The following is a 15,567-nucleotide window of genomic DNA, read 5'->3' on the forward strand; positions in this document are numbered from 1 at the left end:
TAGTAGGCACTTAAAAGTTTATTGATTGATTGACTCTTGCCTTTAACACTGTGACTATAAACAATTTATTTAACCTCTCCTGAACCTGTTTCTTCATCTGCAAAATGAATACTTCCCTCAAAGGGTTTAGTATGGGATCAAATAAAACAATGTGCTTAAAGTGCTTTGCAGATATCAGAACACTATATTCAAGCTTAGTTAACTAAGTATAAATTGGGTTGCAGATTTTTTTTTAAAAAGAGTATTAGTCATTAGAAAGCATTATTTTATTCATATTTTACAAAAGCAAAGCTTCACAACATGAACTATGCTACTGTTGAGTTATTCGGCATTAAATTTTTCTGTAATCGCTACACAATATAACGTATCTTACATCCATAACTCATGTTTCATCTTCTGAATACAAAATATGCTCTTTACATTGAAATACATATTAACAAAAGTGAACACAATGCATATAGACTAAGACTGCTCAGTGAAAAAAGTATCAGGGAATGTTTTTCTGTAATAGGATAACATTTGGATAGACATTTTTCTCAGCCTGAATTAGTTATGAGGTGTGACTATGAAAATTTCTTTATGTAATTTAATGTAATTTACCATTCCCTTTGTCACAAATCCTGCACCTTTGTGGAAACACATCTATTTCTGTATTGAAACAGCAGTGGAAAATACCCCTTGGGACTATCCAACAGAAAATCCTAGTCTTTACTTGAATTTCAAGAAACTGTATTTATACACTGCATTTGTAAAATCTCAAAAAAATTATTCCCTGTTAATCTTCACAGTTTCTTAAAAAAATATTAGTGGAGATAAATTATCTACCAACTTTAAAGTCTAAACTGTTATGTTCACTGAACAAAAATAAATTTAGTCTCAGAACATTAAAATGCCTGTTAACCATAAAGTACTATAAATAGTGCATGTTAAATTTTTTTCCAACAAATTTTGTTTATAAAATGTTTTGACATTTTAAAAATAAAATGGGGGAAAAATGTGTTTTAATACTTAAGTGCAGGAATTAACATTCTTCTAAATACAGAATTTAAATTCCTAAATTTTAAAACAATACAAAAAAAAAGTTAATAACTGACCTTTAACAATTTAGTGCATTTCAGCACATTTAAAATTAAATTTAGTTTTTAAGTAGGCAATAACTCTGGAATGCCAATTTTAATTGTGCTCTTTATTTTAGTTTATAGCAAATGTTAATATTTGAATATATAGTAGTATAAAATTGTGGAAAACTACCATTTATAATTTTTAAGTACACATTAAAAATCCACTTTTAGTTGCCAGAAAAACATTCAAGTCATTGTTTGGCACAGACAATATAGTGTGTGTGTGTATATATATATATATATATATATATATGAATTTCACAAATAATTTTTTTAAGTTAAAAATTCCATTTTTTATTTTGGGGCATAAAGGGTGATTTTTTTTTTAATTAAAAAATGTTTCAAATAATTGTTTCTTCCCTCCCACAGTAAAATAAGACACTAGAACCAAATCTTACATTTAGGTTCCTACAGTAAGAATGATTTTCAGAATAAGAGATTTAATACTGCAAAATAAAATGTTTGTTTCTGAGGCTTTCAACCTTTAAATTTTATAAGAGACATTTATAATTGTTTTGGGAAAATACTTTAAGATGAATTTATAATTTATGCTAAACACAAAAGCATATATTAATGGCTTTCCAGCCATTCCCAGCTCAGTGGGAACTGGAGAGTCCATTAGCCTTGCACAATCAGGGAGCTTTATTATTAGCTAATGGCATCAATATTTTTCATTTTGGTCTAAAGGTCCTTTTTGGTTAATAAATATTTTCTAAAAATTAAGAGTTTCCTAAAAATTAAGAGTTTCTACGTAAGACTATGTAGTAAAATTTTCAGATCCAAACTACATTTTAAAGTTATCAATAATTGTTTAACCAACCTAATTTCTTTTTTTAAAATTATTATATGATTGGAAAAGAGTAGCCTTCTCTTCACTGTACTTTTTTATGTAGTACTTTTTATCATCTTTACAGTTTTCAAACGTCAAATTTAGGAAAATTTATCCCTATTGCTACCCTTCCATCTTTAATATTTAATATTGAACTGATGTAAACACACACACACACACACACACACACACACACTTATTTATTATTATCATTATTATTTGCTGTTTGGCATACCTGCAAATGAGCATGACAGTTTGAATCCAAAGAAAATATTGGCACTAAACTACAATTTACATAAGAGTTTAAGGCTGGTTTTAAATAGGCTCTGACTTATGTTAGATTATTTTTTCAAAATTTTTTTATACACATCCAAGTTTCTGTAGCTTTCTCAGAAAAGATTGTCAGGTAAGGGACAGAAGGAAGGGCAGAAAACCCCAAAACCTTTTGAAGAATATTTTCCACGAATAAAAAAAGTAATTGTAAAGGATGACATTCTGATGTTCGTCTTTGGTAATCAAATTATTAGGAGGAAATTGCAACTCCTATTAGTTATCTGGTCTGTCTGATGCCTATAACACCAGAACAAATTTAAAATGAAAAAGTATAATGTTAAAAGAAAAAGACATTTTCAGGGACACTTCTGTGAAATAGCAGGTACCCTCACTCCAACAAATACTTATTTTGCTTAGCTCAATTTTTTTTAATAGGCTGAAAGTGCACTAGTGTGAATGCAATTGAAATTGGACACCACCTTTTCACCCATGCCAAAACAGTAAAAAGATACAAATATGAAATTGTATTTATTTTATATCATGGAAGTGGACAATATTTCAAACTAATTTTATATGCTGGTTTTTTTTCTTTTCAAGAAAATGGTAGTATTTGAATTTTTTCATAACTTTTTTTTAAACATCAGAAACTGTGTATTATTTTTTTCCCTTGGCAAAAAGGCAATTTCCTAAACTGAAGCCAGTTAAAGCCATTGTTAGTTTAGCTGACATAACTGCCTGAATTAAAAACACGGGAATGAAGTTATCAATTAAAAGTTATTTTAAAATAACCCTCCCACTAACATTTTAAGTGGTTTGGTTTAGTAGAAGTTTTTCACAAATCACCATTTTAGAACATGGTAGAAGTTACAAGGTACCAAAATCATATCTATAAGCTGAAGTAACATATAAACAGAAATACTAAGAAGATTTGAATGAGCATTATTAAAGTGTTTATGGGTATTAAATGTAGGAAAATTAAATGAAGGCTCATAAGATATAATTGCACTCCAATTCTTACCTACTGAACAAAGAGAAAAAAAAACTTCACACTAAATTAAATCCTATCTACCTTATCACTAACACATAAATGAACCTGACCAGACAAGAAAAATTAGTCTCCACTGTCAAATTTACAATTTATAAACATAAGATATGATCTCTTAAATTAGTAGATACCTCATTAAGGATGATAGAAACATGAAATTTTAGAAAAGCAAGACCAAAAAAAAAGCATGATGTGATTGTTTTGTATCAGTGCTGGTTATGTTGCCCTCTTGCAAAATGACAGGCAAAATCATACTTGTTTTTACATTTGCATCCACATATATTACACTGAAAAGGGTTTTCAAACCCATGACATCCCATGTGAATAGTATAAAGGATATTGTCTGCAAAGTACATGTCACAGTGCTGGCAGTGATGCAGAAGCTGAGGGTCCTGAACTGGTAGGGCTGGGGCTGGCGTGCTTGGCTGGCTGTTACTTATGCTGGGAGTACTAGTGTGAGCGCTGCGTTCACTGCTCGGGCCTGCCACGGGGCTATAGTTCCTCTGACTATGTGATGGCCGAGGTTCGGGGCTTGTAGGAGATGAGCTCTGAGGAATACTTGTTGAAACAGTAGAAACAACTGCTGAGGTGGTGGGCTGCTGAATCATAAAAGGCTTTTCATCAGGGCATGGAACAACATCAGGAGATGCTGGATTTTGATTCTCAGGTGGCAAGCTAGATAACTGTCCTGCTAGAGTGGATAGCTGATTTAAGGGGTTGTCAACCATAAGTTCTTGTGGGTCCCTTGGCAGGCCACCAGTCTGTGTCGTTTTTCCCATGCTTTCATATGTATCAGTCTGGATATTTGGGATTTCATGGGTAAAATCATTCAGGTAGTCTGGTTTCTGAACCACCATAGACGGTGGACTCAAATTGATTAGTGCTCTCCTGCTATACCCTAGATTGCTAGTCTTCTTTTGTAAAACCCCCCACATTTTCTTGCTGCTTAAGGAAGACCTAGTACCTTTAATTGGTACCATTTTATGTTTGCGTCTACGATGATGGGAAAGATTACTTCTATCACTGCAGCGGAAGGAACATAATTCACATTTGTACGGTTTTTCACCAGTATGGGAACGCATATGAGCTTCCAGATGACGCTCATAAGCTGATGCAAATGGACATAAGTGACATCTATGAGGTTTTTCACCTGTAAAAATAAAGGAAAGATACGATAACAGAAGCACATTGAATAGAAAATTTCATGATCTCAAATTGATTGAATTTAGAAATGTAGAAGCACAGAAAAGTGATAAATTTGGAATACAAGTCTAAACATTACTAAAGGTTATTTAAATTAACAAAAAATTTACTTAGTTCTAAGAAAGCTAATCACCAGAGATACAAAAATGAGATGAAATGAGACAATTTGCCTTTAAAGAGCAAAGGAAGTAAGGCACTTAACACAAATAATTATAATGCAAATTAGATCATTTTAAATGAGGTCCATTCCAACTTACAAGAAATCCAAGGAACAAAGATCTCACAAATATATGCAAATAATTTAAATTATTCTTATCAGCACAAAATGTGTGATGTCCAGATCTATCTAAGGCCATACTGTTATAAATTTTCTTTTAGCTATAATCAGCACCTTGTAGATGAGAAGAAACAGTGCAGCAATCACAATATCTGATGAATAACGATATTCCCTACATCAACATGTTGGGATGGTTTGTGAGAGTGGATATCAAAGCCAGGAAGACAAGGCTTCAAGTCCTGCTTTTGACCCTTCCTGGCTGTGGGGCCTTGGGAAGGTCTGGAATCTCTCTGCTCTAAGCACCTAAAATTTAAATTGCAGAGAAGCTACCAATGTATATAATGTACATAATGTAAATAATCTACACCATAATGTATTAGATGTATGTGGATGTGTATGTGATAGGGCGTTTCAAAAGTTTTAAGTGCAGTTTTAAACTAATAGCTTAAAACTAAGCCTGAATAGCTTCAAACTGCACTAAAATCTTAATTATAAATGGTGTTCTTGTCCTTTGCATATAATTAGACAATTCTATTTCAAAATTCACATAAGTAGCAGGACATATTTTTCCCATTGTCACATTTCCAGATTATCAGTACACCATGCATAAAAATTGCCGTAACGTTTTTGAGGAGATTGCCAAATCTGATAAGGTTATAATTCGGAAATATCTGATTACCAAAGTATCCCACCATTACTACCTGCCACACTCAACTTCCAATAAAAACATTATTACCAAATTGAAAATTCAAAACTAATGGGTGGATCAGCATGATATAAAGCAGCACCAAGCAAATGATAAAGGGCCAGAGGGAAGCTGGGCACAGGGCTTGTGGTGCATTGTAGGAGCAGTGATGCAAATCTTCACAATTCACCCTCTAGGGTGGGAAGATCTGTAGAAAAGAATGCTCTCTACCAAACAGGCAGTGCTCTGGACTCTGACAATTTTTAATTTGTACCTCTATATATGATACACATATCATATATAAAAGGGGGAAGGGGAATTTCTTCATTCATGTGAACCTTGTGTTATCCTTCATTTTTAAACTACTGCAAAATATTCATATTTAAACATCCACACCAAGAAATTACCTCATTACCTGTGTGAATTCTAATATGTTCAATGAGTCGTGCTGTTCCTTTGCTGGCATAGTTGCAGTATCGACATTTTAGTTTTCCATCAAATGTCCTTTCAAATCCATCCACCAGCATTCCTGAGTTTTCATCCAAGGATACTTCAACAGATGGATGATCAAGTCCATTTTGATCACCATCTGTCCCAGCTATAAACAAAGTATGGCAACAGAAATCAAGTCTCTAGAATGACTACAATTTTATATTTTGGTATAAAGTGGTACCAAATCATTTATAAATGATGATTTAATTAATCACGCTGTCTGTGAATTTAAGCACTTAATCAATGCCCCCAAATATGCATGGTTGTCACATTATGACTTGTAGAACAGATTTTTGTTACATTAGTCTGAAAGAATTAATGGACTTTTCACTTTTCCATCCAAGTGAATGGTACTGTACACTTGAATTCTAAGTAGTATTTGTCTATCAGGATCTTCAATTTCTTTGTTATTAAGCTCCCAAGATAAAAGTTAAAGGTTTGGTACCAATCAGCATTAAGAATCATAGAATTTTAGGCCTAAAAGAGTCATTGACAACCATTTAATCTAACTCCTTTATTTTACAGATGAGGAAACTGAGGCCCAGAGAATCCAAGTAGTTGGCTCAAGGTGGTCAAACAATTTACCGAATGTCACAGACACAGACAACTCAGGTCCTCAGATTTCTAGGAAAGCCACTCACTATACTATTTTCCTACTAAATTAAATCTTTAGAATCTGTCTGTTTCTCCCCACAAAGACCATTCTCTATTACTAATTGATGGTAATGAATAACATATTCCAATTTTCAAAAAAAAGCTAACAATTCATATAATATTGTATGTTCTTCATAATAAATGCAGCTTACATAAGTGAAATGTGTAATAATATTTAAAAATTAATCTACCTCCCTGAAGAGCTTCTGCTTCTTTGTCCCCACTAACTGATCCAGAGATCATGTTCACGTGGTGGGTCTGTTGAGTGAGATATTCCTGAAAATCCTTCACAAAGTCCAGAGGCTCTGGCTTCTTTTCACCCATATTCACCTTTTGAGTTTACGATTTCTTATACCTGGAAAAATAAAATTAAATTACAACTTTATACTGTTCAGGTCAACCCAACCAATATTTATTGGATACCTACAACGTAAACAGCTTTGCAACTAAAAGTTAAACAGTGGCAGAATAGAGGTTGGTTTGATTTGTAAGATGGATCTCTCATAGTGGCTGTACCCAGAAAAGGGTCAATCTTGAGCTTTGTAAACTCAAAAAATTAGTTTCATGAGCCCAGAAAGAGGTGGCTAGGTTCTAGGGAAGGCAATTTATACTAATCAAATTAAAAAACAGTGTAGCGGAAGGCCTGTGTCCCCACGAGGCTCGGTGATGTAGTGAATAAGAAAGACACTGAGGCAGGCGAAGATAGGCCAACTCCATTTATTGATCTGAGGGTCAGGGTATATATAGACAGAAACTGCAAGTCTACGTGACATTCTGCTTGCCTCCTGTCCTTTTGATTTGATCAGTCTTATTGTCTTAAAGACTGTTAGCCTAGAGGGCATCTATTTTACATCTCCCTTGTTTACTGTAATTCTCTTGTTTGTCTCACAGAGACAGCAACATGGGGGAAGGGGGAGCCCTGAAGAGCCATAATGAGCACAGTCTCAAAGTACAGTTTCCCTGGAAGGTCTATCCTGATCTTGTCAACCGCACTTCACCACGGCCCTCAATAAAACAGACAGCTTTAGAAAACAGTATGCTAATTTAAGGAGATAGATGGATAATATATTTAGAACAGGGATTCTTAACTAGGATCCATAAACTTGTTTTTAAAAAATATTCTGATAACTATATTTTGATATAATTAGTTTTTATCATAATTACATGCATGTTATTTTATGCATTTTAAAGTGTCATTCTGAAAAGAGATCCTTGAGCTTTATCAGATTGCCAAAGGAATCCAGGAAAGGTTAAGAATGTCTGATTTACAGCTAAGGAAACTTAGAGATCATCTCCAACTTCCTCTCCCCCAATTTTACAGATAGGGTAATTATAGCCCAAATTAGTTAGGTGGCTTGTCCAAAGTCATGCAAGTCGTAAGTGGCAGAATCAGAATTAAAACCCAGGTCCTCTGACTCTAGATCCAAACTGCTTCCCCCTGCACCACAAAAAGGAACTGGATGTTGTTAAGAGAGATCATCAAAATAGCAAAATTGTCAAGTAATGGGAAAACTAATTGCTAGGCAGAATATGCGAAAACAGGTGTGTTAATTTATTGCCAGTGGGACTATAAATTAGTTCAACTGGAAAACAATTTTGAATTATGCAAAAAAAGTTCATCTTTTTAAATCCAGTGATTCCATTACTAGGACTACACTACTAAGGAAGATATTGACAGCAAAATAAAATAAAAATAAAAATAATAGTAATAATCTGTCATAACAGCCCTATGATAACAAAAAAACTACAAGCAAAATATGTACCCAATGACAGGGTAATAAGTACATAAATATTACATGTATATGTAAATCATACATATATAATAAAATATTACCAGGTTATATGGAATGACAAATACGAAAAATTCTAGGACACACAGGAAGACATGAAATGGTGAACGGAGAAGAAAGCTAAACCAAAAAGCCCAATACACTGAAATATGTATAATAATATAAAAAAACATAACGTTGATAGGCAACAAAATTCTGGTCAAATACAATGGTCAATATTAATATAGCATCAAAGTTAAACAATATATCCTTCCTTTCTGTTACAACCAATAAGCTATTGGGGGAAGAGAGATACTCTGGGGGGGAGTTTCTGAGGCTATTTAGTGAGGAAGTATCTATTATGTCAAGAAAAATATCAGTAAGTGTTTTCTTTTTTTTTTTTTTACATAAGCCAAGAGTGTCCTCACCCCTTGACATGAGTAAATAAACATTCACAAATCTTTTGGCTCTCCTTTTTCTAGACTCTATGCAGATCTCCAATCTCCTGTTAAGACATTATTTCTACTAGCTATAATAGGACTGAATAAGGTTTTAGTTTTTGTAAAAACCCAAGTTACGTTATAGTAGAGGATGTTTCTTTCTGAGACTATGCCAGGAAACACCTGGATCTTCTTCAGTGAACTGTGAAGACTGTTCTTAACTGAATAACTAAATTCAAGAAATTCAATTCTACAAGTATTTATTAAATACCTAATAAAGCACTGAACAAGGTGCTAGGGATACAAAGACAAAACCAAAACTCATCTAGCTCCTGCAAAGTTCCCTACCTCTGAAGTATTTTTAAAGTTTTCCAAATTTTTAAACCTCCAATTCTCTTACATTAGTTCACTGATCTCCACCATCCTAGTTCAGATTTTGAGTGCCTCTTGCCAGAAGTCATTATAATAAACTCCTAATTGATCTTTCTTCCAGTGTCTTTCCTACGCAATCTAGTCACTACATAGTTGCCAAAATATTCTGACCATGTCATTCACTGGCTCCAAAACTTCTGTGCTCCCCTATTACTTATAGTGGGATAAAAGACAAACTCTTCAGCCTGCAATCTAAAGTCTCTCCACAATTGCACTCCAATTTTTCTAGTCTTGCTTTACATTATCCTACCTCACACCCTACCTTGCAGCTACTAAACCAGCCCACTAGCTGTTCCACGAACGTGATGTTCTGTTTCTCTGCACCTTTCCTCCCTCCTCCAACCTGTCCCCCATCTCCAAGCCTGCAATGTACTCCTTCCTCTCCTTTACAATCCTTATCTTCCTTCAGGGCCCAGGATGTGGTAATCACTGGAAGAATACTTATAATCTTTTTTTTTTGGGGGGGGGGGGTGTAAGAATGGGAACAAAACATACACAGATGAAGGAACACAATAATTAAATAAGGGAGTATATGATTAACTTGTGAGAAGCATCTTAATGTAGTGGCTACACAAGCCTCCAGGTCAAGAACACCTGGGTACAAGTCCTGCCTAGTTTGCCCAAGTCCATGCTGGTTGTTTAAGTGCCCCATGATGTAAGAAGTTGTACAGAAATCAACCTACATTGGCATAAGAAGTTCCTCTATGAAATAAAATCAAAAGTCTAGTTCAAATAAAGTAGTTTAATTGCAAAACTCATATGAAATCCAAATGAACAAGAAGAGGATGACTCAGATGCTTAAGATATTCACTTACTCTTACCCTGGTAGAAACTCAATTCAAGCCCTGGACAAGCATTAGAGCTGACCAAAGCAAGCACCCAGTAAAACCGAAGTGTTTCATCAGACTGTTCTCAGAAGTGAGTTCTTGGCAAATCATAAATATTTTCCCACAGCATCAGGATTCATTCATTTATTAGCTGTCTCTAAACCTCTAATGCCATATCTCACTCTGAAACTGCAAAATCGCTCTTCTGAAAATAACCATCTTAGCTGATGTCATGAAAATCCTTTTGCTTTTTCAATGACCACTGAGACAGAGTTAGAGACATCCACAATTCTTTTCAATGGATCTAAAGAAGGTATAGGGGAGCTTTTTCTCACCTCTAGCTTATGGAAAGTTTCTGGTAGTGGTTCATAATTCCATAGCTGAAATTTTATATGAATTGATGGATAGCATAATAATGAGGTGGAGGAGGAAGAGGGTTAACAATTTTCCATGAATCCTTTCCTGACTCCCTTCTATTAACTCCTAGTGCCCTCCTCCATCCCTTGTAACTGATTTTATATTTACTACGTCTATATGTACATATGCACAAATTATTTCCCCTGAAAGCATGAGTACAGATTACCTCATTCTCTGTATTCCCAGTGCCTGCCTCTCCTCCTTTAGATCCCTTCCTCATCACCAGCAGAGGGAAGGCTACTTTCCACCATTGTTGCTGCTAAAAACAGCTATTCTCTTCTGTATCCTAACATTCCCTTTATACTTGTTAGTTTTTCTGAGAAGGATGGGATGTTCCTTCCATAAGAGAAACTGACTAATCAAAGCATATTTTGGGCAATCTTCAAGTCTTCAGAGGTTCTTCTCAGCTGTATCATAGGATCATAGATTTAGAAGAACGGACCTTAGAAGTCCCCTACTCTAACTCCCTCATTTTACAGATGAAGAAACTGAGACCCAGTGAGGCTGGATGACTTGCCCAAGGTCCCATGGGCATTTGAGTGAGGATTTAAATCCAGGTCCTCTAATTCCAAATATACTCTTCTATTATACCATGTCAATGCTTGTTTCTTAGATTAGCTTTTTAAAACAAATTTCATTGTGAACTCCCCTAGAGTTAGTTCAAATTAGACTTTACTTATGTCCTACATTTTGGCTAAATTCAATTGAGGACTTACTTATAATCATACAGAATGGCTCAGTAGAAAGAACAATGGGTTTAGAACCCACAAACTTAAATTCAAATTTCAGCCCTGCCACTTACCAGCTGAGTGTCTTTCAGCATGCCATTTAGATCTTTAGAACTTTTTAGATCTTTGTTTTATCTCTAAAAACAAAGGGTTGAAGCAGAAGTAGCAGCACGGTATAGTAGTGTGAAGGAATTGAAGCCAAAAGTCCTAAATTTCAGTCTCATCTCTGTTCTTTAATACATGAGTGACCTTGAGCAGTTCATGTATCTTCTCTGGGTTTTAGTCTCCCCTAGGTGTGATGGGTCAGCCCTCTAATGCTCCCTTTCTTCAGCCTCTAAATTTGTGATGCAGTGACTCCCTTACAGTTTGAAATCCTACAATCCCTGTATTGATAGTGAGCTGACATAAGAATAATATCTTCTTTTGGGTAATATTAAAAAAGTAATTTCTTTGAATAATACTCAAAAAAGTAACTTCTTATAGACATAGCTTCCCATGCTATCATACCTCAGAGACTTGGTCAGAACTGTGAAAGGTTTTTGATTATGTCAGAGACCATCCTAATCTCCATAGCTCAACAATGGTTTCTACTAAAAATACAAAATTATGAAGGTTATCCTGATAGTTCTAGCTAACCCTCAGCTGTATACCTTCAAGAAAAAATGGTGGCTGGGCATTTTTACTAAGATCAGATGGTTAACAATATCTTTTTTTTAGACAGATTAAGAAGATGAAAATCAGCCCTTCCACAATTTTATTTTACTGTTATACCAGACCCCCTCCCCTTCAACCTGATTTCTGTTCATAACACTCCTGCTCTGGCTTGTTCTAGCCCAGAAACCAGATATACCTGCTGATCCTGTCCTTCCAACCCCAGAGACAACCTGTCACTGAGCCTTATAATTTTTTTCACGATGCATCTCACATCCTCCCCTTTAGCCTCCTTCTCACCACTATCAATCTCAACCAAGGTCTTCATCATCACCAAGATAGTATAGTAGTATCAGCTTAACTTTTTAAGGTTTACAAAGTATTTTAGTTATTTCTCTTCCCCATCTACAGCCTACACACACACTTCTATAAGATGTATCTCAAAATAGTACTTTTACCACATCACCCTATGCCTGTAACTAAAAGTTTGAAATAACTCCATTTAACAAGAATGGTCAAGTCCAATTATACTTAAAAATCTACCATGCATTTAAGTTTTAGCTCCCTGATCAGAAGTTGCTTTTTTTGAGTAGGGACTGTATGAGGAGGGGTGGGGGCAGGGACAAGATGGCATAGTAGAAGTACAGACCTGTAGAAGCTCTCCCTCCACAGCCCATAAAATACCTGTAAAAAATGACTCGAAACAAATTCTAGAGCAGCAGAAGCTACAAAATGACAGAGTGAAAGAGATTTCTAGCCCGAGGTAGCCTAAAAGGACGATAGGAAAGGTCTATCACACTGGTCTCAGAGCAAAGTGCAGCCCAGCCTTGGCTATGCAGCACTAGTCTAGTCAAAGACAGGACTAGAGCAGGTTTCAGGGCTGTGGAATCCCAGGCAACAGTTGTGATTCCCAGATTTCTCAAACCACAAATGCCAAAGACAGCTTCAAAGGTCAGTGAGAAAGCCCTTTCACCTGGGTGAGAAGGGAACAGGGTCCTGCCTTAGCCCCAGCCCCAGGCAGTGGCAGCAGCTTCCATTTTTTGGAGTCCTCGGGCTAAAGACCCTGGGAGAATTGAGCAGCTGATCTGGGTCTCAGCCCTGAGTGGCAGTCCTGGGGTGAGGAAGAGCGCTGGTGTGGTGTAGCTGGTAGAGGCTTTGGAGAGGATCTTGGGCAGAAAAATTTATGGCTGCTCCCAGACCACAGCACAGGCCAAGAGAGGAGTAAACTCCTCTCCCGTGATTGTGCCACTTTGGAGGAACTGAGAACTTACAGTTCCCTAGAGTATATCCTCCTCTTGACAAAAGACTCAAAAGTCAAGTAACTGTTTGGGAAAATGCCCCAAAATGGGAAAAAAAAAATAAGACTATAAAAGGTTACTTTCTTGGTGAACAGGTATTTTCTTCCACCCTTTCAGATGAGGAAGAACAATGCATATTATCTGAGGAAGACATAAAAGTCAAGGCTTCTGAATCTAAAACCTCCAAAATAAATATGCAATGGTCTCAGGCCATGGAAGAGCTCAAAGAGGATTCTGAAAATCAAGAAGAGACAGGTGGAGGAAAAATTGGGAAGAGAAATGAAAACAATGCAAGAAAATCATGAAAAGTGAGTCAACAATGTGCCAAAGGAGACCCTAAAAATGCTGAAGAAAATATAAACACCTTTAAAAACAGAGTAACTCAAATGGCAAAAGAGGTGCAAAAAGGCAATGAGAAGAATGCTTTAAAAAGCAGAATTAGCCAAATGGAAAAGGAGGTTCAAAAGCTCATTGAAGAAAATAGTTCTTTAAAACTTAAAATGGAGCAGATGGAAGCTAATGACTTTATGAGAAACCAAGAAATTACAAAACAAAACCAAAAGAATGAAAAAATTGAAGACAATGTGAAATATCTCTTTGGTAAAACAACTGACCAGCAAAATAGATCCAGGAGAGATTATTTAAAAATTATGGGACTACCTGAAAGCCATGATCAAAGAACCTAGACTTTATCTTTCATGAAATTATCAAAGAAAACTGCCCTGAAAGCCATGATCAAAGAACCTAGACTTTATCTTTCATGAAATTATCAAAGAAAACTGCCCTGATATTCTAGAACCAGAGAGTAAAATAAATATTGAAAGAATTCACCAATCACCTCCTGAAAGAGATCCAAAAAGAAAAACTTCTAGAAATATTGTAGCCAAATTCTAGAGTTCCCAGGTAAAGGAGAAAATATTGCAAGCAGTCAGAAAGAAACAATTAGAGTATTGTAGAAATACAATCAGGATAACACAGGATCTAGCAGCTTCTACATTAAGGGATCAAAGGGCCTGGAATAATGATATTCCAGAAGTCAAAGGAACTAGGACTAAAACCAAGAATCACCTACCTAGCAAAACTGAGTATAATAATTCAGGAGAAAAAAATGGTCATTCAATGAAATAGAGGACTTTCAAGCATTCTTGATGAAAAGACCAGAGCTGAAAAGAAAATCTGACTTTTAAACACAAGAATCAAGAGAAACATGAAAAGGTAAACAGGAAAGAGAAGTCATAAGGGATTTACTAAAGCTGAACTGTTTACATTCCTTCATGGAAAGACAATATTTGTAACTCTTGAAACTTTTCTCAGTATTTGGGTAGTTGGAGGGATTATATACATAATACACACATACAAACATACACACACACACACGGCACAGGGTGAGTTGAATAGGAAGGGATGATATCTTAAAAAATAAAATTAAGGGGTGACAGAGGAATATATTGGGAGGAGAAAGGGAGAAATGGAATGGGGCAAATTATCTCTCATAAAAGAGGCAAGAAAAAGGTTTTTCAACAGAGAGGCAAAGGGGAGAGGTGAGAGGGAAAAAGTGAAGCTTACTCTCATCACATTTGACTTAAAGAGGGAATAAGGAGGGAATAACATGCACACTCAATTTGGTATGAAAATCTATCTTACACTACAGGAAAGTAGGGGAGAAGTGATAAGCGGACTGTGTGTGTGTGTGTGTGTGTGGGTGACAGAAGGGAGGGCAAATGAGAAGAGGGGGTAATTAGAAGTAAACACTTTTGGTGAGGGATAAGGTCAAAAGACAGAGTAGAATAAATTGGGGGCAGGATAGGATGGAGGGAAATATAGTTAATCTTTAACAACATGATTATTATGGAAGTCTTTTGCAAAACTACACATACATAGCCTATACTGAATTGCTTGCCTTCTCAGTGGGGATGAGTGGAGAGGGAGGATGTGAGAGAAGCTGGAACTCAAAGTTTTAGGAACAAATGTTAAGAACTGTTTTTGCATGCAACTGGGAAATAAGAAATACAGGTAATGGAGTACAGAAATGTATCTTGCCCTACAAGTGAAGAGAGAAGATGGAGATAAGGGAAGGGAGGGGTGTGATAGAAGGAAGGACAGATTGGGGAAAGGGGTAATCAGAATGCATGGTGTTTTGGGGTAGGGGGAGAGGAGAGATGGGGAGAAAATTTGGAACTCAAAATCTTGTGGAAATAAATGTTGAAAACTAAAAATAAATAAATTTTTTTTTAAAAAGTGTATCTCATATTCTACCTCTTTTGCTTCACTGCTTAGCTGGGCACAACAGTAGGCATTCAAAATGCTTATTTATTATCATCTCCTTTTATGTTATCAGATTAGCCAAAAAATTCAATCTGTCCAATGTGAGTTTTCACAGAAGAATTAACATTCCCAGAAAAATTTGCAAAATGGTCAAAATTTTC

The 15,567-nt window shown here is 35.6% G+C and overlaps 1 protein-coding gene across 2 annotated transcripts in view; it reads right to left on the minus strand.

The window, feature by feature from the left end:
• Window positions 1–248: 248 nt before the first annotated feature.
• The window catches only part of IKZF5 (IKAROS family zinc finger 5), a 32,845-nt gene continuing 17,526 nt past the window's right edge, over window positions 249–15,567 (minus strand). For both annotated transcript variants that reach the window (XM_072624810.1, XM_072624819.1), the window contains 3 exons: window positions 6,771–6,934; window positions 5,849–6,031; window positions 249–4,418 (listed from right to left, as the gene is read on the minus strand). In XM_072624810.1, coding sequence (XP_072480911.1) covers window positions 3,475–4,418; window positions 5,849–6,031; window positions 6,771–6,903 — 1,260 coding nt within the window. In that variant the 5' untranslated portion in view covers window positions 6,904–6,934 and the 3' untranslated portion in view covers window positions 249–3,474. The remainder of the gene's footprint in view (window positions 4,419–5,848; window positions 6,032–6,770; window positions 6,935–15,567) is intronic.

The sequence above is a fragment of the Notamacropus eugenii genome, chromosome 1 (assembly GCF_028372415.1).
Source record: "Notamacropus eugenii isolate mMacEug1 chromosome 1, mMacEug1.pri_v2, whole genome shotgun sequence".
NCBI lineage: Eukaryota > Metazoa > Chordata > Mammalia > Diprotodontia > Macropodidae > Notamacropus > Notamacropus eugenii.